The sequence below is a fragment of the Hyposmocoma kahamanoa genome, unplaced genomic scaffold (assembly GCF_003589595.1).
Source record: "Hyposmocoma kahamanoa isolate Upper Pololo Valley unplaced genomic scaffold, ASM358959v1 62, whole genome shotgun sequence".
Classification (NCBI taxonomy): Eukaryota; Metazoa; Arthropoda; class Insecta; order Lepidoptera; family Cosmopterigidae; genus Hyposmocoma; species Hyposmocoma kahamanoa.
Window position 1 is genome coordinate 285,810 of NW_020653850.1, and position 24,325 is coordinate 310,134.

General features: G+C 39.9%; 2 protein-coding genes across 2 annotated transcripts in view; one reads left to right on the top strand and one right to left on the bottom strand.

Moving 5' to 3' along the window:
• The window catches only part of LOC113229846 (syntaxin-binding protein 5), a 352,330-nt gene that overhangs the window by 53,984 nt on the left and 274,021 nt on the right, over positions 1-24,325 (bottom strand). Inside the window, exon 2 of the mRNA XM_026463529.1 lies at positions 16,524-16,621. Within this exon, the coding sequence (XP_026319314.1) occupies positions 16,524-16,621 (98 nt within the window). The remainder of the gene's footprint in view (positions 1-16,523; positions 16,622-24,325) is intronic.
• LOC113229844 (basic juvenile hormone-suppressible protein 1-like) lies at positions 18,104-23,496 on the top strand. Its single transcript, XM_026463528.1, has 5 exons — positions 18,104-18,228; positions 19,034-19,167; positions 19,693-20,526; positions 20,618-20,778; positions 22,415-23,496. Exons 1-5 carry the CDS (start codon positions 18,132-18,134, stop codon positions 23,442-23,444), a joined length of 2,256 nt encoding a protein of 751 aa, XP_026319313.1. The 5' UTR covers positions 18,104-18,131; the 3' UTR covers positions 23,445-23,496.

Consider the following 24,325-nt stretch of genomic DNA (forward strand, 5'->3'; position numbering starts at 1 on the left):
ATGTGCTGTTGTGTTGCAGACCTTTGTTTTGGTTTTTTAACGACTTTTTTGCGGAAGCGTCTATACATATAATTTTCTTTGGTCTTTCTTATTGTTAGGTATGGGCGTCAAAATAAGGCGCATACAAGATACACTCGGATCTAATTATGTAAATACAGCAAACACATCTGCCAATAATCGTTCTATTCCAGGCAGCACAGTTGTCTGAACAAATGCTCTACCATCCATTACGTTAATGCAAGCTGCGGCGAGTCTCGTGGTGCGTCAACTAGAATAGAGCACGTTTCTTTCGGATCTCGTTCATTCTATCGCTCATGTTTGGCGAATGAGAAATAGCTGACATTGTCATTAGCTTTTGTAATGATAACCAGTTGAATATCTAAGCAACGTGATTCGAAAGACATTATTCTTCTTGCCTTTCTAAAGTTACTGTGCTTCTGCCGCCGGATAAGACTTACAAATGGACTTTGATTAAAATTTTAAAACATAATAATTTAATGCATTTAGTTCAAAATGAGTAAATACACAATTACACTGGGTTAAAAAAACGGTATATTATAGTCCAATATAAACACACAGTTAATTCATGATCTTTGATGAAATAAATATGATTTAGGATACGTTGAAATACTGGCTAGATTGTATGTACTTCGTATTCTGTAATCAAAATTTGTGTTCTTATATATTATCAAATTCTATACTTGTTTATCATGTGTTTACTTTTTATTTTTTTACTTCAAATAAAATCACTAACTAGTAAACAACGTTTTTCCAATTTTCTCTACGAAAACACCACAAAACATACAGACATTACGACACACTTCGGCAATTTTACTATCCTTACCAGTTACGCATAAGTTCAGGAACAAATTGGTATATGTCTAGTGTCGTGCGTTCCACGAAACGTGGCGTGGTGTTGGCATTAATTCGTACATTTATCAGCATTTTAGGAATGAGTAAAGAGGAGAGGATCCTAGTTATTTGGTGTGGCAATAAAGCGTTAATCTAGGTGGCGTTATTCGAAGATAAAACCTCGTGAGTTCGCAATCACCCACTTCTAGTCGATTAAGAAACATTAAAATGAATATAACAATGACGTTTGTGAAAATACCATTAAACGACGACAGCGTTAAAAACGGAGCAACCGCTTAATAGCATTGTAACATAATATGAAACCCCGTAGAATGACAGCGGCCTAAAGATTTTTGTGTTGGTTACTTTATGGAAATTGTAGAGAAGCGTTCGAATCGAATACCTCTGTGAAAAATCAAAAGATACCGGGAGTTGTTTTATGGAAGCTTGAAAGTCCTTTCTAAAAATATCTCTAACAAAAGAGACGCTTTGAGCATCCGGTGATCGGCGATCGTTGTTCGGCGATTCAGCCAATCCGTCGTTTTACATTTTTGCGAGAGAGAATATCCACTGGCAGATTTTGCAGAATATCATTCGGAATAAATTTTCTACAAACTTGTTAATGCTACGCTGAGATGCAGAAATATGTTAAAAGGTGCAATGAAACGCTGTGACATCTTCGCGCGCCCTCTGGTGTTTTTTATATATACTATCACTTTGAAGTTCTTTGTTGGTTGTTGTAACCGTTCAAAGTGGTTCAAATGAAACTAGCATATTTTACTTACAATTACTCTTTTAATTACTACATAAGGTTTGCAATTTTTTATTCCAATGTAATTTAAGTAGGTCACGTAATATATCTTACAAATAGCGCAGTTTTATGATAATCTTCTTTTTCAAACCCCAACGGAAAAATAGAGGAATTATAAGTTCGGAGTCTTTACCTACGCACTGTGTGTTTGACTGTGGCATCGTAGCTCGTAAACGGAAGGACTGATCTCAACCCGTTTTTTATTTGAAGGTTAATTGAATTGGGATGGTTCTTAGCTACGTTTGATGATCAATAGCGTTAGCGTTGGGATCTCAGCCATAAAATGAATATTAATTCGATTTCATTTGGTATACACTACAACAGTTAGGTAACTTTGATCTGATGCTACAACCAAGGCAGTCGGCAGACTACCCAACTCCTCAACTATTCACAATAGAAATCGTGTTTCGGCTCATTGATATTGGTCGCGACGAGTTGTTGGCTTACAGTTGGGGCCTTTATTGACTTCTTGGAATACGCTCTTTTGTATCGGAGTTTTTTAAATTAAAGTTTTTTAATTCAAGGTTCATGAAGTAGATAAAACATTTTTTTAATTATTATTTAGCCTATACGATTGATATTTTATTTGACTGCACGAATAACCGGAACAAATTATTACACGAGTGCCTCCATAAAAACTATGGTGACTTTGTATGCCGCAAAGGGATTACAGTTATTCAAAATTCATTCTTGTAATGCCTTTATAACTTGTGTATCAAAAAGGAATTAATTAATTTGAATTAATTTCAATTTAAAATTACAAACTCACTCAATGTAACATATTTATAGGTAGAAGTTATCACGTAAGTGAAGCGATAATATGCAACGGCATATAGTCAGGAGATAAACTATTTGTCAAATTGAGTCCCTGGATGTCTGGCGAACCATCACTTCCATCCAGTGTAGGTGGTTACGAGAATAGTGCTTTACGGGATCGCACAAAGGCGCACTTTGCCTTTATCAATATCCACAGCCTTGTTGACAAACCTCCATGTTGCCGTTCACCGTTCCATCCTGTGTACTCGCTGTGTGGCTGCAGAGAGCGAATACAAACGACAGACTCAACGTAGCACGAGTCTCGTACATGTAACTTGTTTGTACCAAGTTGTTTGGATGCAATACTAAGCAGGCACTTTGGCTTTGGTTCGACTGAAATTAGCTAAATTGTCGCTTTGTAAAATATTTTTACCAGCACGACGTAACACGTACTTGGTATTTTTGAATTTTGTTACAAAGGCACTTAATATATATTAGTGGTTATACTAGTATAAGTTTTAAATGTCGCCATATGATTAAATTTTAAAGCAACTTGGTATCATATAACTAAATGAAGAATGTAAAAACCGCGTAATTAATTTCCCGAAATAACGATTGCTATGAGGAAATAAATGAGAGCTTGCCAGGATCAGCACCGGGAATTGTAATTAAATAATCTCGACTTGTATTCATAACGCTTAACATACTAGTACTGGGATTGAAGATTAGAACCAATAAAGTACTAAATGCTACACTACTTGCACAACCATTTACGTACCTCAGAATTTTATAGACGTATCTTTTCAAAGGACAGGGAGCTATCTCCTTTCTCTTTATGAAAATAATATTCGGTCACAGTCTTTGTGTTCAAAATTACAATTTAGGAAGGCTTAAACACCGCAGGGCACTAAACTCTAGCACTTTGCTTAATATCGTTCAAAGAAATAAAGTACAATAAATCCAAAACCCCCAAGAGTATATTAAGTGCCAGAGTGCAAGAAATGAGGCCCACGGCTTTTGTTCTCGCGGAAATGCCCCCACTTTCATAACTCTGAGCTTTAATTCATAACACCCAAGTTAAACTTGGCTCGTTACGCGGAATTCTTTATAAGCAACGTCTTTTAATGCAATTTCGTTGTGTCTACGATTGCAAGGTGTGCTACGTAAATCGCGACGAATAAATAGATATTTCAGCGGTTTTGTGCGTTTAATTACTTTTTCAATGTTTCTTTGGTGTAAAAAGTTAATACACTTGGTAAGCAAATGGTGATGGTAGAGCTAGCGCCTCGCCTCGACACGCCAAGCAGGATTTGCGTTACAAAGTTTTCGACGGAGTAAATACTCCGTGATCCGTAACATAAATATTCGACTCATCCGTAGAACAAAGGTCTATGTGCAAGACTACTTGTTCTCAGAACATAGTACATTTCGTTCGTTCTTCTTCGGTGTGGATGTCAGATCGACTGTTGTTCGATTTTATATTTGCGTAACGAAATAAGATATATAAATTATCAAGACACCTATCCACATAGGCCTTAGTATGAATAATGAAATTACTCTCGTAACTTACGTATTCTCTTTTCGCTATATAATCACATTGGACTCTGTTCTTCGGATGAGTCTATATGTTATTGTGTCCAAAGTCAAAGACGATAACTGATCCATTTTCCAAGGAAAACAAAATTATGAGCATAGTTGTCCAAATCTTCTGCCAATTGGTCTAGACAATTAGTTACACCTGGGCATTTCAATTACGAATGATCAGCTCTCATTTTCTACATAACTTTTGATTGTAGTGCCCCTCCCTATCAACCTCTTGGTTATGCGGGAAAGGCACTATAACCTGTGCGCGCACAGAAACCTTATAAGTTCTGATTCTTACCCCAGATCAGCCAGTGTACAGGGTTGTCACAGACCGCTGTCATTTGACTTCATCTGGTTCTGGAGAGGCTAGTGCCACGGGTGAGTCGTCCCGGGTGTAGTACAGTACCCTTCCTATTTTCCAGATAGGCACCGGGAGCTGTAGGTACGCTCACTTCCTATTGCGTATTGCACAATTAGCGGTTGCCGCCGTGAAGCCGTTGACTCTAAAGTCCACTACCAAATCTCATTGGTGGCGGAGTTGTAAGGCAAACTCACTTCTCGACGCCGAAAAACGGCGTGTCTCCGGTTCCCAATAACCTAAACGGCTGAAGGGACCGGAGAATATCTAGCTTGTCCTCTATTAGCTATCCGGGCTAATGCCGGAGACGCCAGTCGCAATGTCCTGCGACAATGTCCGGACTTAGCTTTCATCTTAAAGGGCAACTCACGTGCCCCGCGCGTCTCCTCGCCTCAGGCCCTCAACTAGACCGCTACTAAGGCGCGCTAGCTGCGCACGAGACAAACGCCTCGGCCACACACCACCAGAGCAGACGAACATGTCCGCTTCTGCAGCTCGCCTCAAACCCCAGCGACTCCATACCCAAGTCCAGGTCCGCCAGAGACGTAAAGGCGTACCACTGGCGGAGGACTTGGCCCGAACGCCCGCTGTTACCTGGTGTTGCCGTCGAGCCCGTAGTCTCTCCGGAACACCCCATCTCTCGGGTCGGTAGATAGGGACATTACGGTTGATCAATCGAAACGTTATCTCGTAGCAAAAGGGCGGCACCGAAATTGACGACGATAGTTCAACTACACTCAATTTCTCGCGATTTCGCGCTGTCATGACTTTTATTACCAAACGGGAAGAACGAGGTCCATCCCCTTTATCGTGACGAGAGCAAAGGTTGTTTTTTATTGCGTAGACAAATATAGGCGATTTCGACAAGTTGGGAAATATTGGCGGTCTGATCGTTCGGAAGACAGTCGGAGCGGGGTACAAAATGAAATACAGAAATTGCGACGTGTGATCGATTGTATATGATTATAGTCATTATTCAAATTTTCTTTTGTTCGGCTGCTCATACATTTTCTTATAACATTCGTCAAATTGGGAAGATGCAGAGAAAAATATTGGAATGAAACGGAAATGCGATTGCGTGAGTTGCAATTACAATAGCACCCGACTCAAATAATTTGGTGTCCATTAAAAAAAGACCAAAAATGACGGCAACCCCGACTGATGCCCGCCTTGTGCAAGTTGTCGCGTCCTCAGTCGGTAATTATCAGTTACTGCTATCGTTTCGTTCACTTCGTTAACCAAAGTTAACCTTGAAGACGAAAAGTAAAACAAGGTTCGTCTTTCTTTAATTTAATATAAGGTAGCAGTGGAACTCCTTGTAAAAGAGTTCGTCCAGGGAAGTACTGCCACTTTATCTATTTCTGCCGCCAAGCAGTAACGTGAGCATTACTGCATTCCGGTTTTGAAGGGTAAGGGTGCTGGTGAAATTACAGGCACATGGGATTTGTCAACTTGTGTCTCAGGGCGACGGGCACAGTGGCGGTGTCCCTTAGATCTTTGCGATTTAAAGTTCTGAGTGGCCCTGCAACTGCTATGGACAGGCGTGTCTGGTGTTAATACCAGGCGCACGACGCGCGTTTGCGTATGTACTCGTATATCTCAACGGAACTCTTGGTTCTTAAATTAAATGCGCGTTGTTAGCCAATGAGCGTGTAAAAACATTAATGAGGCGAAAAATGTCTATTGGGATAGAAGCAAGTGGAAGACTGTGGTCTCTGCCGACCGCGATGAAAAAGGGCATGAAGTGTGTGTATGTATTTGGCTAATGGTGAGCGCTGTGATAGCCCAGCAGAAAGAACGCTTGCCTTGCGACTCAAGAGTTGCTCGTTCGGTTCATGTTGTATAACAAGGAGAAATTATGACAAAATTCATATTGCGCACATTTCAAAGCGAGTTGTTGAGTTAGGAGTTATTCGTCGTGTTCAAGGCAACGAGGCAACTCGGTCGAATTGGAAGACTTAATTAACTGCAACTTGCACGTTACCTAATTAAACTTTGTACGCGCGTTTCGGTTTCCAGCATCCTTCAACAACAATGTTGTTTATCGAAATTGGGAGATACTTTCCCTCATCCTAATTTGACGTTATTGGTTCACCGTATGAACGCGTGACGAGGGTTAATTAATTTAGAATCTTTGTTAAGGAAAGCTAACAAAAACGATAACTGACCAGTTCAGGAACAACTTCGTTGATACGTAGCAATATACAATTATTTACATCAAATTCTACGTAAAGGCCATTTATCAGGCTGATTACTTTTTAACCGGCTTCAAAAAAAGGAGGAGGTTCTCAATTCGACTGTATGTATTTTTTTTATATGTATGTTACGCGATAACTCCGCTATTTGTGAACCGATTTTGATGATTCTCTTTTTGTTGGAAAGAAGGTACCTCCATAGTGGTTACATTTAATTTTGATGAAAATCATCCACCTCTAAGGATGGCTGTTCACGCATGAAGATTCATTTTTATAAATAGCGCCTAAATTTTATTATAAGGAGCGACTATTTTAATGGTTGGTTTTGCTATTTTCCAATGCAAGGCGTTTCTCTCAATATACTTTGAGTAGTGAGAACCGATTTTTATTATCTCCAGTGGCAAGTTCCGTATAGTGGCGAACTAGGGAATGAATCTGGGCTTGCGCACTTTCCGGGAACCGATTTCAATAAAACTTGGCAAATAGATGTAATTCCACGCACTTTTGAGGTCGATTTTTTTAGTACTCTGTACTGAGATTATTTGTATGTATGTTACGCGATAAATCTTCATTTTAACTGATTTTGTTGATTGTTGTCTTGTTGGAAAGAGGGTACCTCAGTATTGGTCACCTCTGAGGGTGGTTTGCCAGACTAGGGGATGAATCCGGTTTTGCCCACTTTCGGGTGACCGATTTCGATAAAATTGGCAAATAGATGTAATTCCACGAACTTTTGAGGTCGGTTTTTTAGTACTCTGTGCTGAGATAATTAATTGTGAGTTTTTCTAAGTCAGTAGGTCTTGAGTGTGCGGTGTGAGGGGGTTGGGGGAGTATCGCGAACTGTATGAAACTGAAATCGTCGTAAATCACACGCCCGCCCGTCGATGTTGCGAAAAAAACAAGTCGATGTGAATGTTGGAAATGACGACTTTTTATGATCGATGGCAGGCGAGCGAACGTCCTACTTTTAAATGGACGCTCCACACAGAATAAAGAAGTAGCTGAAAATTGTCGTACTGGTATTCAACAAAAAACAGTCATTATAATTTTATTGGAAGAACTTGTTGTGACGAGTCACGAATCAATAACTCAGTTTTGAGTATTGAAATTGTATAATGATATTTCAGCTATGCATTGATAGCTTAAGCTCCGATAAGTCGAACACAACAACTAATGTTAACTGTTTTTATAAGAGAATTTTGTGCTCTATCTTTTGCTATTTGAAATGGATGTTTGACCTTTTATTGTCACTTAGCCCGTTTTAGTTAGTGGACGGTAGTCTCATACGCATGGGACATTTAATGGTCAAAATACAAAAATAAATAAAGTTTATAACGCTATCGTGTTCTTAGGTTTTCGCGATTGTTACACATAAGAAATGAAACTGTTTTTCCGAATTTAAAACGCGTATATTTGTTTATTCACGATTTAAAGTCGGAAAAATAGTTTCATTTATAACGCTAGTGAAAAAAAATTACATTATTACATTTTAAGTTGAATCACTTGGACTCTCTTCTTTTTAGTTATAGCAAGTGATAGGATTTCACAATTCATGGTGCCCGTTATTCTGAGACGTAACTTGCGAAGTCCCTTGTGCCTTTAATTTCACCAGCACTCTTACCCTTCCAAACCGGAATACAGTAATGCTAACATTACTGCTTGGCGGCAGAAATAGGTAAGGTGGCAGTACTTCCATTTCACAAAGAGCTCTACTGCTACTAAATTATTCAAAAGCCACCACGGTAAAGCAAAACATCCTAATGACACCTGCATGACGAAGAAACTTCACATCTCTTGGAAAAGTGTGAGATCCTCAACCTGCATGGATCTAGCCTAAACTCTCTCTTTATGATGGTGATGATGATAGACAAGGTTGCACTAAAACGTTACACAGGGTTAAGCACAGGCAACTAAATTACGAGTATAACGACGGCATTCGATCACCGACCAGTCAGACCGATTACGGACTAATATTGACTGTAATTTGTGCAAATCGCAGTTACGACGAGCTGTTAATTTGTAACAGTTAAATGTTGTTACATTGGTACTATTATAAGTTTTTAGGATTATTTGTAGACTGGACATATATAGGGGCTTGGTACTGGGAATGGAGGTTTATATTATAAATGATAGCCGGCCCTTCTCGTTTATGGCCGCCCGCGCGGTGAATTTTGTAGTGCGGTTGATAATTAAGTCACTCGGCGGCATCTTACGGTTTAACTTAACCACCTGTGAACTTATTTATACATATATATGTACAAACACACCATTACGCCTTTACTTTGCGGCAAACAGAGGCTTTTGACCTCCGCCTGCTGCGCCCCTGACAAAATCCAAAATTCCGGCAACGGTCATAAATCTGTCGGTGTCCTTCAAGCTATTCGGAGCTGGCTCGGCGCCAGTACGTGTATCGAAGCAGCTGTCGCAGAAAGCAACTATAAGTGCTACATTTCTGACACTTCCCACTTAATGGAGTAATTGGTATGGTACTCTTTTTTTAACCGACTTTAAAAAAAGGAGGACGTTCTCAATTCAACTGTATGTATTTTTTTATAAGTATGTTATGCGATAACTCCGCCATTTGTGAACCGATTTTGATGATTCTTTTTTTGTTGGAAAGAAGGTACCTCCATAGTGGTTACATTTAATTTTGATGAAAATCATCCACCTCTAAGGATGGCTGTTCACGCATGAAGATTCATTTTTATAAATAGCGCCTAAATTTTATTATAAGGAGCGACTATTTTAATGGTTGGTTTTGCTATTTTCCAATGCAAGGCGTTTTTCTCTCTCAATATACTTTGAGTAGTGAGAACCGAAAGAAAGTTAATTATCTTCTGAATCTGAATCTTCTGAACCAGGGGATGAAACCGGGTTTGCGCACTTTCCGGTAACCGATTTCAATAAAGCTTGGCAAATAGACGTAATTCCACGTACTTTTGAGGTTGGATTTTTTAGTACTATGTACTGCGATTATTAGGTTTTTGTTTAATTTGCTTGAAACATTCGGTTATTTGTATCATGTAAATAATAGAATACCACAGAAACAGATGGTACAAGGCGAGTTTGAGCGGGCGGCCTGCGAAATTACCACGCCAACACCCTTTACCGATGAGCGTGTAAGAAAGTCGATGAGGCGAAACATGTGTGTCAGGACATCACCAAGTAGAAGGCTGTTGTCTCTGCCTACCCCTAGTTTAGCTATCGCAACTACAGTATTGGGTTCTAAGGTTTAATTGTATTGGTTTGACTATACCTATTATAAATTAACGATTTTTTTGTATTCCTTTTTATAGTACTATAGCTTCCTTTACGTCAGTTTTATTTGTACTTGGGTAATTACAATGAAATAAATTTATCTTTGTCTTATATTTATAATGTGTATAACGCTTTTTTCACCAAATTTGTAAGTTACAACGTCTGTTTGTGTTGAAGGGGACAATTTTTACTTACGACGCATAAAACTGGCACCGTAAGTACATATACGTAAAATGGAAAGGGTCAACGATATAATTTTCATAAAATGTATAGAAAAGAAGAAGAAATTTCAATGTTTGATAAGGCCCGTCCCGCCGGACGATCTTATTCGGAGTCCGGACTCCAGGCGGGACTTCCGGCGCGGCCTTTCCACGACCATTATTGTCACTGCGCGGTAGCAAGCGTAGTCAATACGGACACAAGGGAGAATAATACAGAGGTGTTGTTACCACGATATGATCTTGGACAATTTATTCAAATTGAACCGGCCAAGGGAGGAATTTATTATGTTCTAGTTATTTGTTTTTATGTAGCGTGCTACGAATATGAATAAACAAAAACTAGACAAATGAAAGAAACGGTTTAAAACACGGCGCGTCATTATGTTTAGGTTATTGAAGTTCTTCCTTCCGTGGCTGTAGTATAATTAATTGGTAATAATAGTTCGTGGGGCTTTAATTGTAACTTAGGAGGATCTAACAGGCCTTGCAAGAGTCCTTTGCGTAATCCTTTTGAATTACAATAGTATTCAGCACGACTAAAACAAGGAACTTGGAATTAAACAGTTGTAGGACAAGTTGATACAAGTAGACACAAGACCACGTCTTCTGTTAGTAGACAAAACGAACAGTTCGTAGAAACAGTTTTGGTTAAATCATTTGAAATAAAGAAATATATTAATAAATATAATTAATTTCGAAACTTTTAAAAAACAATAATTGTCAGTAATAATAAAGGCTTTAATGGTAGGCTGTTGCGAAATAATAATGGCGCTATCGTATTGTGGATCATTTAAAAAGTCCGTTGTATTGGACCAATTTAGCAAAAAAAAAAAACAAAAATTTGAAACAAAAAGTTTGTCTTACCATACAATTACAGCTATTACTTAGATAAAACATACGAGGCTCAGCTTAAACTCTTTCTTAGATCCCACCTTTTGGTGAAATTGGATTACTTTTTATGGCGGGTGTTGTGTGATGTGTCTCACTAGATATATTAAAACTATCAGTAAACAGTATATAGAACATAATAGTTATGATAATATAGTCGAAACAGTGCCCGTGTTATTTTAATGATGAACTGTAAACATCACTTATGTGACCTGTGGTAAACATAAACGTAGAGAAATCTGTTGCCGCGACGACAAATTTGAAGGGAGAAATTGTTCATTGTCGCAGATTTAACTCGAAACATTCCCGAATCGTATATATACGAGCTTTTGTTTAAGGCTCTAATAGCTACACGAGAGAAAGCGCTACAGGCCAAAGGGGGAGAGGTTTATGCTAACTATTTGGGGCTGTAACGACGCGCGGGGCGAGGCGGCTCTGTCCGAGGTTCTTTTGGGAATAGTTTCGCGGCGAGATGTTTGCGATCTGATTAGAGGTATGTTTATGTGAGAAATTGACGTGAACCGGTAGTAAGGGTTCAGCACACATCGGTACTTAGGCCTTCGCCGCCACTATCGTCGTACTCATAAGCTGTACCCAACATGTTGTGACCGTACATAGTATTTTGCATTAGTTCGTTCTAAATTTGTAATCATTTATTATTTTGATTAATGTATGTATTTAATCTGTGACGCGGTGGTGCGTACTGTTATGACTGCGCAAGCACGATTCGGAAAATCCGATCGCGAAAGTGGCCGTCGCAGAGCTGTGTGGCCACAGTAATGCGCCGATAGTCGAAAAAACCAATCAAAATTGTCAGTGAACTACAAAATACAAAAATGTAAAGATTGTAACTACGTGCCAGCAAATTGTATAGCGTTTATTCGCCAATATGTTGGACACGATTACTTTGTTATTGTGAAATAAGTTATTATATTGTAAAGTACCTCAAAGTCGCACACCTAAGCGTTTTCTCAACACTAAGTATTAAGCAAATAGGAATAACTGTAATCTAAAGAAGTTACGACTTGGAGTAATACATGTTTCTAATGACTTACGATATATGTTTCGTTAACCAAACTTATTTTCTAAAAGTGTCTACCCATATCATCATCGGATCGGAAATTGTTGCCAGTTAACCCGACATCGGTAGCAAACAAACTCTCTTAAAAGAAACTACACACATCAAGTAAATTATACGCTTATCAAAAGGTAAGGCGAGACATTTCGCCAAGTTCTCGCGAGAAGAATAAAAAGGAAAGTCAGAATATCGCAACGGAATGGCTGGAAAAGTTGGTAATAGAGCGACATATTACAAGGGTCGTCGGCGGTACCGTTGCTTAGAGATAAAAATGAAATAATGATGAACGGATTGTTGACACTTCTACTTCTTCACTTCTAGGAGAGACCGAGAATAACGGAAGAGAAATACCCCCCTATGTCATATTGGTTTAGCTTCAGCTTTGATCGATTGATGATTGATTGATAAAAAAAGACAATATACTTTCAATGACCGTATGTCTAAGGCGATTAACACACTGCACCGCGGCCCGCGGCGGAGCGCGCCACGCGGCATCACGCGCGCGGTGGCGGAGACGCAGATCTGAGACAACGGGCGGTTTAATCTGCGCGGGGGCAGCGGTGTAGCGGCCCCGCGTCACTTAAAGTACTCGCTTCGCAGTTGATCGCCGAAGTGATTGTATATGTAGCCGAGATCCTTCTTTGACAAGAATGGTTAACAATACTGAACTCATTCAGGACGCTGCAGTCATACTGTCTAATTGGTTTTTGTTTACTCAAATAAAAAGACACCGAAGATATTGGATACATCCCTTTTTACGAACCAGATCGATAAATGGATAATTTCAGCTTCATTACAAAGATTTAAGAAAACATGAAGATAAATTTGGTCGATTTTCAATAGCAAATATAAATTTATCGACGTCGAGATCTATTGTAGAAAACTGAACATGTCCTTAAGCTTAAAAGTCTGCGCGGTAGTGCGGTGCGCACTATTTAATTATTATTAAATATAATTGTAATTTTCATCGTCATTTCATCATTTCATTTCAAAGTGAACGAAAAGTTATTGTGCAACTGGCAAATGTCCATAAAGTCCATAACGAAAACGATAGATGGCGAGGCTCCCCCAGAGCATAACTCATCTCTTTCCGATAGAGTTTTTTGTTTCGGCAACACGCAGTCGCATTGGGCCTAATCGCTGCTCAGATTGGAAGTTGGCTAATTGCGGTACTGGGTATATACGAGTGTTACATTCCCGTTATGATACATACAAAGTGCAATATACAAGCTACACAAATTACTACTAGACAAAGAGCAATTGCAATTAACGAAAGTCGACAACGGGACTGGTTAAGGTTTCTTTACTCGCGATATTCCTCAATGCATCACTGCAGAGCAGTCAAAGGGATAAAAACAACAGCCGATACTCGTTTTTAATCCTTAAAACCACTAAGTATGCGGCGAATGCCGTTGGAATCTCGGTAACTATGGTTTCAGCCGGTTTTATCTCGTTATGACCGGATCGAGAGCTTTTCACGGACCACGCTATTTGCAGTACGCTTCAAGTTAACTAGTATTGCGAAATGTGGTTTGAAAAACTTATTTTCGGAACTTCTATTTTTAAAAGTGGTTTTTCTACATCACATTAATCGTTAACAAGGAAACTGTCCCGAAAGATAAAAATAATGGCTTCAAAAATTTGTTTATTTGCTCAAATCTTACTAAATCATTTCACCTAAAAACGGCATAAAACAAAGTTTTGCACAAGTTAAAAATCACAAATTATAACAACTTTCAACTTTTTTTATGATACCAAGTGACAGGGCGAGCAAGTCGTGCGCCTGGTGATAAGCGACACGCCTGTCCATAATAGTTGCAGTGCCACTCAGAGCTTTATATCGCAAAGATTTGAGGGGCACTGCCATTGCGTCTGTCACCCTGACACATAAGTTCACAAGTAACATGTGCCTGTTTGTGCCATTTCACTAGCACCCTTAACCTTCAAAACCGGAACACAGTAATGCTGACATTACTGCTTCGCGGCAGAAATAGATAAGGTGGCAGTACTTCCCTGGACGAACTCTTTCACAAGGAGCTCTACTGCTACTAAATACAAAAAACTTTCAAACCGTTTCACACTATCAGTAAATGTAAAAACTGCCTAATTAGTTCTAAGTAGGCCAATTTGAACAGTTTTCATCCGGCTATAACCAGATCGGTTGATCTGTAGAGCATTTGAGAGACCGCGAACGCATTTGCGAAGCGCTTCATCCGCTCATTTCCTATTAGTTATGGTAAAGTTGAGTTATTTCTATTTATTACGGTTTTTGAGTGGTTTCGATGACAATGTTTCACTTCTCGTACAAATCTGAACAACATAAAACTTATTTACATTATTATTGAACGTACGTGACATTCAGAACGTACAAAAAGTAATTGACACAGTTACAAACAAGAAAATCGGTACAACACACAGCTCGTACAACTGACAGCCGACGGTTAACCGAATCTCGAGTGGCAAGGATGACGCGAAAGATGTAGTCTACGACAAGTTACAATTGACACTGTTGCGCGTTTTAGTCAAATGAGTGATTAAAAAGAGAGATTACAAAACAAACTTATGAAAGATAATATATATGTGCCTGTGTGTGTTGTTCGTTCATTGGCCTAAAGGTTAAACGCAAATGATCTTCGTACGTCAAATACGTCACGATAGTGGACAGAACGTGGGTGCACTGCATAATTAGCGCAAAAAAAAAACTCGACGTTACCAGGGAAAGAATTGGTTAATTAATTAAACGTAGAACCGAATGATAATTACTATGCCAATGGTCGCGTAAACAACGATCGTGTAACGAACACCTCGCGACAAACGAAGGTGAACACTGTGATAAAGAATTATTTGAGAGAAACCATCATCAACAATAACCGTTTATATGTCACACGTTTTGGGTACGGGTCTCTTCTATAAAGCGCCATTGGCAAGTTGGGGACTTCATGCGTTTCCCGAGAGTTGTTGAACTTCTTCGACATGCAGGTTTCACCACGATGGTTCCCTTCACCGTTAGCGAGAGAGTTAATGCCTCTAAACATTTACAAATGTAGAAATTAAAGCCATAGTTAATGTTGAGTTATCTACTGAGACACAACCGTTCCTTCACTGGACTACCATCGCTTTTACTCGCCTTTAAACTGTTCAATTAATCCGTAGTAAAGGACGGAGAATTAACGAGGAGTTGACTATATTTTGAATTTCATATGAAAATTAATTTTTCATGTAGGAAAAATTGTTTGAAATGAAGAGCAGAAGACACGTTGCACTTTACAGAACACCATTTCTTACACTCTACATAGCAAATCTTGTTTATGCAAAGGCCCGCAGTGGATTATGACAGGTTAATGTTCGTGATATGGAAGGAGATTTTATTTACCATTTCAATAAGAAAAATTAAAAACAAAGTTGGCACATAGTGATAATAGCTTTATCACGAATAGCAACAACGGCAACATTGTGTGTTATCGAATATTATTTAGGCTTCATTTTATCTATGGCTGAATGGCCTGCGCTTGCGATTGCATTCGCGTCACATTTTTATGCCCGACGCCAAAAGAGAGGTATGTGTGTCTGTATGTCCTTTATAATGATGCTGCAAACAGGATAGTCTGCAGGCTACCCAACTCCTCAACTACTTACAGTAGAATTATCGTGTTTCTGTTTATCAAATTGGTCTCGACGAGTTGTTACCTTACGGATGGCGACTGTGTTTTTGGAGGGCACTATTTTGTATCGGGGATTTTTTTAATTTTTACAATATGGCTGATAAGGAATTTATGTACACATTGTTAGTTGCTAGTGCATATATGAAGCAATTAAAAGATGACCTCTCTCTCTCTCACTAAGTGAAACGAAGATTGATGGTAGTCACTTGGAGCGATCATGTACACAGTAAAAGTAGAACTCGCTGTGAACGAGTTCGTCCAACGAAGTAAGAGTTAGAGTAAGAAGTAAGAGTTGTTAACTTTATATCTCAAAGTGATGGGGGCGATGGCAGTGCCCATCAGATCTTTGCGATATAAACTTTGAATGGAACTGCACGGTTACGGGTTAGTTTATCGCCTACCACCAGGCGCACGACTTGTTCGTCCCAACTGTACACCTTTATGTACAATTTATGTTGGCAAATGTATACACATAATACAGAAACATCAACGGTCGCCTCCATCGTAACACTTGTAGCATATTGCGTAATAGTTACATTTTCAACAACAAAATATTCAATGTCAAATTTATCTCGGCGATCGCTAGTCAGTGCACATGCACCGCAATAACATTTTTAACACCTATTTGCCAAACACGGATTTCTTTTGTTGTACCTACCTAATTGAAGCTTCCCGTACGTCATCTTTGCCTGTTACACCGCTACCGCAGTTTATATGTTCTATCCAGTCCGTGTTTTCAAGTAGCAGAAGAACTGAGTTCTTGCAAACTCCTCAACATGACGACGATACTAGTCTGACTTGTCAGGCCAAAATGTATCTTAACCTTCTAAGCTTGTGCAAGATGCCAATGAAAAGGATACATTCTAAGGTTGCCGCCTTTGTCGCCGATGGCCAGCAGCTTCTGGATGGGGTCCCAGGCCAGCGCCGTTGGCGAGAACGGGAATCCATGTCGGAATGTCTGTGGACAAACAGAAAGAAATATGAATTTAACGAAATACCAGAATGGCATCTACTATTTATCGTATTTTTAATAATGAAGGTAATGACCGTTTAATGTTTAAGCACTGGTGCTGTTGTTCATGTTGTCTGAATTCGAAGTCATTTGTAGCACTGAAACGATTTCATGAACAAGATTTGAGTCGAAAACGCTCTGTGAGCTTGATAACAGATTACACGAACTTTGGCTGGAACGTTCAAGGTGCAGCACGTTACACAGGCATTTGCAACACCAAGAGCTAAAAAGAAGAGAGCATGGCAACGAGTCCAGAATGTTGGAAGACTCGTGTAATCTGAATTCATTGTAATAAAATTACATTATTTGGAGAAATAAATATAAAAATAAGTCTTCTACTAAATATGCTATTTTTGAATCCACAATGACTTATGGAACGAGTAATTGTGTATCTAAATATTATAATAATAACATCGATTACCACCCCTTGTAATTACATTGGTAATTATTAAAACAAACCCGTTTTTGTTTTCTTTTAAGTTCTCCTGCAATAGTATTCGTAATTAGCGTAGTCGGTAGGAATAGGAATAGATCATCGTAGGACGTTTGTAACATCGATTTGTACAATATCGCCGCGAGCGATAAAAAAGGTGACTAAGAATCGAGATATCCATTCGCAGAGAACAAAATGTTTAAAAAAGCACATTGAATTATTTTGTATTGCTTATCCCTTTTAATCGTTATTTTCGTGTGGTACACGAAAGGAGCCTCTCCACATCACGACGTACCATTACTTCAATCGGCGAGTACCTGACGCCGGTTGGCAAATCTTTTCATCAAGAAGAACTGACTTTCCCTTTAATTTTCATCCTTTAAATTCCGCACCTTAACTAAAATCACCTTGGTATTTGTTTAAATCAAGTAAGGGGTTTACCTAGGCAAATAGGAGACAAACTAAGGAATTTAGAAAGAATTGTTTAATAAATTTAAAACGCAAACGGTTCACCGAAAATAAAACTAGAATAGGACGGGAATGCGAATGATTAATAACACATTTGGGTAAACAATAATGGTTAAAGATTTTTATGTAATAAGTGCATTCAATGTGTGTCAGGGTTATATGAGCTGGTTTGAACAACGCTCGACAATTAATCTGTGACAGTGGGCACAAAAAACCGAATTCAGAGCTTAGAAATATGACCGCGGGTACGGAAGCATTACCATCCTCTAGCAGTCCACTATTGGACACAGGTCTCTTCCAATGTGCGCTATTTTCGCCCTGTTCTCAGGTTGTTGCATCCATATGCTGCCAGCAGCCTTTCGCAGATTTCGCAGATGTTTGCATCTAGGGCACGATATAAACTTTCAAAGTCATGATACACGATAGTGAGGTTATCCGCAGGTCAATAGAAGACAATATGTCCACGACAGGTGATAGTGAAAGACAAAACAACTTTCGCATATAAAAGAAGCGATATGAGGCGGGATAGTCAGTCTCATTTGGAAACTCATCATCATGAAGTTGTTGGTGCTGTGTGCTGTGCTCGCCGCCGCGGCCGCCTCGGTCGTTAAAGATGACGTTTTTGGTTTCACCATCGCTAAAGACACTTTAGGTAAGGATATCTACTTCTTTAATTAAAGAAAAGCTAATGGTTGAAAAGGTACGTTGAAAAAAGGCTTTAGAAAATATTAAAGTTCTAAGATCCGAGATAATGCTACGCAATGCTAAAATTGGTAAATGTTTTGGGGCTCCCAGAATGTTATAATATAAAATCCGACCGTTGATTGATGTTTCAACTCGGTCTCTATTACGCAACTCACTAGTGTTGTCCGCCTAAGATATTGCGATATAGTTTATAGTCCTTGCCTGTTAAAAAGACAATAATGTAGATTCAGAGGGTGCAGCATGCATGTCTTGTGTACGTTATTGTCATGCAGTGCCAAGCAGAGATCACACACACCTCATCTCTTCAAGGCCCAGATTCTCAGTATGCATATCTCACGTTGTCTTGGATATGCTTGTTTTTTACATTCTTTTTTTAAAAAAGGAAAGCCTAATGTTTCTACGCAATAAGCTTGTAACGCACACGCATGCTGAGGGACTGCGCGATAGGAGTGTCATGGTTAGGAAGTCGATCATGCCTAATCTAAAATATGCAATGAACTACCTCCTCCTGTAAGAGCGGCGGTATCTTTATTGTTATGGACATTGAAAAATAAATGCTCACAATGGCCACTTGACAAGAAATCACGGGATTCAGGGCTCTTATAATTAGTGTCTTGTGTGTTGTTATACTGGTTTTTAGTAATTTGGATTGTAATATTTAGTCGGCAATAGTAGTAGTAGGCAAAACCAAAACAAGACTTGTAATCGGATGTTGAAGCTTTTGTTTAATAATAATGAAACTTTGTGAATAGTGACTGTGGATGTCAAGACTAAGGAGCTATGTGTCTTGAAGCTGCTCAACCACATCATGCAACCGACCATGTACGAGGACGTGCGCGAGGTCGCCCGTGAGTGGACCATCGAAGAGAACCTGGACAAGTACCTGGTTAGCATATCCACCCATTTACGATCTTGTTAAGCTCTCTAATCAAATCATCATACGTCCCAATGCTGCGCACGGGTCTCCTTCAAAGATAATGTTTTGAGTATGTGTGAGGGTGTAGGCTAAGGCTAAATTAAAATTGCTTATTAGTCTTGTAAAAAGGCCAGATTGCAATTAGTTATAGGGTTTCAGTTTCGCTTTATAACAAATAAATAATAAAAAAAAAAGGTTTATCACGCTCGTTCAATGCGGATTAGGGATTTAACATGTTTTGCAAGGGTTGTGAACTTTCTGTGATATGCAACTTTTATCGCAATGTTTTCCTTGACCGTTAGAAAGAAGTGGTGCTACTAAATATTCACAAATGTACGTAACTTAGAAATGAAAGCATAGGCACATGTCATCACAGGGATTCGAAACGTCGACCCGATTGAGATGCAACGCTTCTCTTACTAGTCTACCACCGCGTCACGCTCACGTCACTCAACAATAAAACAATTACGATGAACCATATTCGTTTTTTCGCAGAAAGTCGATGTTGTGAAGGATTTCGTCCACATTTTCAAGATGGGTATGCTCCCCCGCGGCGAAGTATTTGTCCACACCAACGACAAGCACTTGATAGAAGCCATCCGAGTGTTTAAGCTCCTTTACTTTGCCAAAGACTTCGACGTGTTCATTCGTACTGCGTGTTGGCTTCGCGAACGTATCAACCCCGGTATGTTCGTCTACGCCTTCACGTGCGCCATCTTCCACCGCACGGACTGCCGTGGCATCACCGTGCCAGCGCCTTATGAAATCTACCCCTATTTCTTCGTCGACAGCCACATAATTAACAAGGCTTGGATGACTAAGATGACCAAGGCCGCCTTCGACCCCGTCATCATGGACTATTACGGAATCAAAGTCACTGACAAGAACCTTGTAGTTATCGATTGGCGCAAGGGGCTCCGTCACACGTTGAATAAAGAAGACAAACTCGCCTACTTCAGGGAGGATATTGAAATAAACACCTGGATGTACTACCTGCACATGAATTTCCCCTTCTGGATGACCGATGACGTATATGGGTTGAACAAAGAGCGTCGCGGTGAGATCTTGATGTACGCATATCAGCAGTTGCTCGCCCGATACCGCCTGGAGCGTCTCAGTCACGGCATGTGCGACATTAAGATGTTCATGTTCAATAATATACTCAAGGAAGGCTACTGGCCCAAGTTGCGCCTCCACACCGGAGACGAGATGCCCGTTCGCTCAAATAACGTTATGCATTTAACCAAGTACAATATCAAGGAAAAACTCATGATCGAAGACCTGGAAGGCATCATTCGTGAAGGCATCTTAAAGGGCAAAATTGAGCTTGTAAGTCTTTATTGTCTTTTTGGAATTGATGTTATCTGTACCACACGTAACTGTTATGATGTAACAGACATAAAAAATTTAAAATTTTCAGCGCGACGGTACCACCATTAACCTTAAGAAGTCTGAGGATATCGAGTACTTGGCTCGCTTGATCCTCGGCGGTCTGTCCATCACCCACGACGACGCTAAAGTTATTCACCTCGTCACACTTTTCAAAAAGTTTTTGAGTTACGAGCTCTACAATACCAACAAGTAAGTTACAACACACATTAAGAAACCTACACACATCAAAAAAAGTTTGCGATCACTTCGAAAAACTGAAATCTTTTTTGTTACTGTAGATTATATTATGATTTTTTCTTCTTTTTAGATTCTTTATTTAAAAATAAATTAGAACATAAAACAATGACCCCGTTCAATTGTTTTTTCATATAAAAAGGCTTTCAGTCCTTGCTTACGCTCATTCAGAAATCTGATTTAGTCAATTATAAGCGATTCAAGATATTTTTCGCGGAAAGTTGTGATTGAAAAAATGCCAAGAGGATTATCAGAGGTTTTACGAGCTAGAATAGTAACTTTGAGGGAAGAAGGATACACCACGAGAGTAATAGCACGCAGACTTGCTATATCCCAATCCTGTGTCGTGGCTATGTTGCAGAGGTATCACGGAATGGGGAATTTAGCTGACCGACCCCGCAGCGGTCGCCCAACTGTTTTGACAGCTGCCCAAAAGCGCTATATTAGATTGCTGGCAGCCCGTGATCCAACAATCAACGCCACTAAAATAAAAGCAGAAGTCAGGGCCGCCTCTGGGCTTGAAGTTAGCACGCAGACCGTTCGCAATTGTTTGTACCAGGCTGGATTACGAGCACGGAGGTCTTGGCGAGCTCCGCTCAATTCCCGGCAACGTCAACAACGAAGATTGCAGTGGGCTAGACTTCGGCAAAATGAAGAAGGTGAGGACGAAAACATTTGGCAAAACTGTCTCTTCGTTGACGAATCCCGAATCAGCACTCATCCAGATAACCGACGTGTCCGTGTCTGGAGAAGACCAGGCGACCGTGAAAGACAAAGAACTGCCACTGGAACAGTTCAGCAAGGCGGAAAATCGGTGTCCTTTTGGGGTGGCATTATGATTGGAGCTAGAACGCCTTTGATCCCGTATCGGGGCTTCATGACAGCAGACATGTACAAAGCAGTTGCTATTGATGATATCGTCAGACCATTCCGAGTAAACCATGGGCACCAATTTTTACTGGTCGATGATAATGCGCCCGCACATCGAGCTCAACGAGTCAATGCTGCTCTTCAAGAATACGATATCACACGATTAGACTGGCCTGCCGGCTCGCCCGACTTAAACCCAATAGAGCACGCGTGGGATGCTCTTAAACGAGCAGTATAGAACTGTGAGCCACGTCCCCAGACAGTTCCAGAGCTCAGGGAAGCCGCTATTGAAGAATGGGATAGGTTACCCCAGGAAATGCTGGATAACTTGATCCTCAGCATGCCCAGGAGGATCTTCGCATGTATTCGAGCCAGGGGAGGAGTTATTTTATATTGAATTCACACCTTTTAATAATAAATTGTTGTTTAAGTTTAATTAAACAGTCTTTTTCTTTCTATGAAATTTCTATCACTATTACATTATGATTAATGGCTCAATTTTTTAAAATAAATAATAAAAAATAGTTTTATATTTTAATTTCAAACAGGGTATTCCTATTTAAAGAAAGCATACAACATAGATTTTATCTTGATAAAGTTAAAGTTAAAGAATTATAGGAGCTTATGCTATTGATCGCAAACTTTTTTTGATGTGTGTATATCTCCTGTAAATTACCTTCTTGTTTATGTATTTCTGACGCTTACTGTATGTATATTACAGGTACACCTACATCCCCACTGTTCTGGACATGTACATGACTTGCCTGCGTGACCCAGTCTTCTGGAAAGTAATGAAGCGCATCACTGACTACTTCGTCTTATTCAAGAAACTGTTGCCTATGTATACACGCGAGGAGTTTGACTTCCCCGGAGTGAAGATCGAATCTATCACTACCGACAAGCTGGTGACTTTCATCGATGAGTATGACATGGACATTACCAATGCTATGTTCCTTGACGAAACTGAGATTAAGAAGATGCATTCCGACCGACTATACGTTGGCCGCATGCGCCGCCTTAACAATCACCCTTTCAAGTTCAACATAGACGTCGTATCCGACAAGACCGTCGATGCCGTCGTGCGCGTATTCCTCGGACCCAAATTCGACTGCATGGGCCGACTCATGAGCGTTAACGACAAGCGCATGGATATGGTAGAGATTGACAACTTCGTGTACAAACTAGAGACTGGCAAGAACACCATAGTGCGCGATTCCAAGGAAATGCACAATATGTTCATGAACAGGCCATGGACGCGTACCATCTGGGATAAGGCTTTCGATACCAACATCATCAAGAACGACAAGATGGTCGACAACTGGTGGTTCAAAAGTCGCATTGGCTTTACAACTCGCATGTTGTTGCCGCTCGGTAAAAAGGGTGGTTTGGATATGCAGCTATACGTCATCGTGACGCCCGTGCGCACTGGATTGTTGCTCCCCACCGTTGACATGACAATGATGAGGGACCGTCGCGTTTGTTACTGGACCGTTTGCGTTGACACCATGCCTCTTGGTTTCCCCTTTGACAGGGAAATCGATTTGACTCGTTTCTTCACCAGCAACATGAAGTTCCATGACGTGAAGATCTACAGGAAGGATATGAACTTGGCCAACAACATCAAGGACATGGATATGACCGACATGGTGATGAAGCGCGACGACCTCACCTACTTGGATACGGACATGCTCGTCAACTGGTCCTACAGGGATGTCATGATGATGAGCATCGACCACATGACGCGTATGTAAGGAGTAGATGTAAATAATTGATGATGAGGAGAATAAATGCATTTAATTAAAAGTGTTAATTTCTTTTATTCGCTTTAACGCTTGCTTTGAATATTAAATACATAAAAAATAAACATAAGTCAATAAATAGCTCTTAAGACGTAGCCATTGTTAACCTCATACAAAATATAGAACGTTCCAAACAAAATAAATTAGTTTCAAACAAAAGTTGTGTACACAGTATCTAAGTCTGGAGAGGCACTGATGGGCGTTGGTAAATATTTGAAGTTCGCAATGGCTTAAAACAAACGCAAACAACTTGTGATTGTCTGGAATTCGCCAAACGTTTGGCTCTTTGATCCCTTTGAGACCTAGGCCTTTTCTCTGCGTTTCGTCAACCTTTGCAGGTAAGACTTTGAAATATCAAAGTAGATATATAGAATAGAAATATCAAAGGCTTCCTTAGTGTTTGCTTTAAAACACTTGAATAAACTTTAACAAACTAGAACGCAATACAAAATGCAGAACTTTTTCTAGCTAATTTTAACAATATGCGACGGGAGAAGGAAAAGCTATTTTTCGTAACATAACGAAAAACATGGACTGTAGTACCTTAGAACAATAAACAGCAGTAGAGCTCCTTGTTTTCACAAGGAGTTCTAGTGAGTTCGTCCAGGAAAGTACTGCCACCTTACCAATTTCTGCCTCCAAGCAGTAGCGTGAGCATTACTGCGTTCCAGTTATGAAGGGTACGGGTGCTGGTGAAATTACAGGCAAATGGGACTTGTCAACTTACATATGTCTCAGGGTGTAAGATGCAGTGGCAGTGCCCCTCAGATCTTTGTAATTTAAAGCTCTGAGTGGTACTGCTGCCTTGCAGTACCCTAACTAGTCATATGATC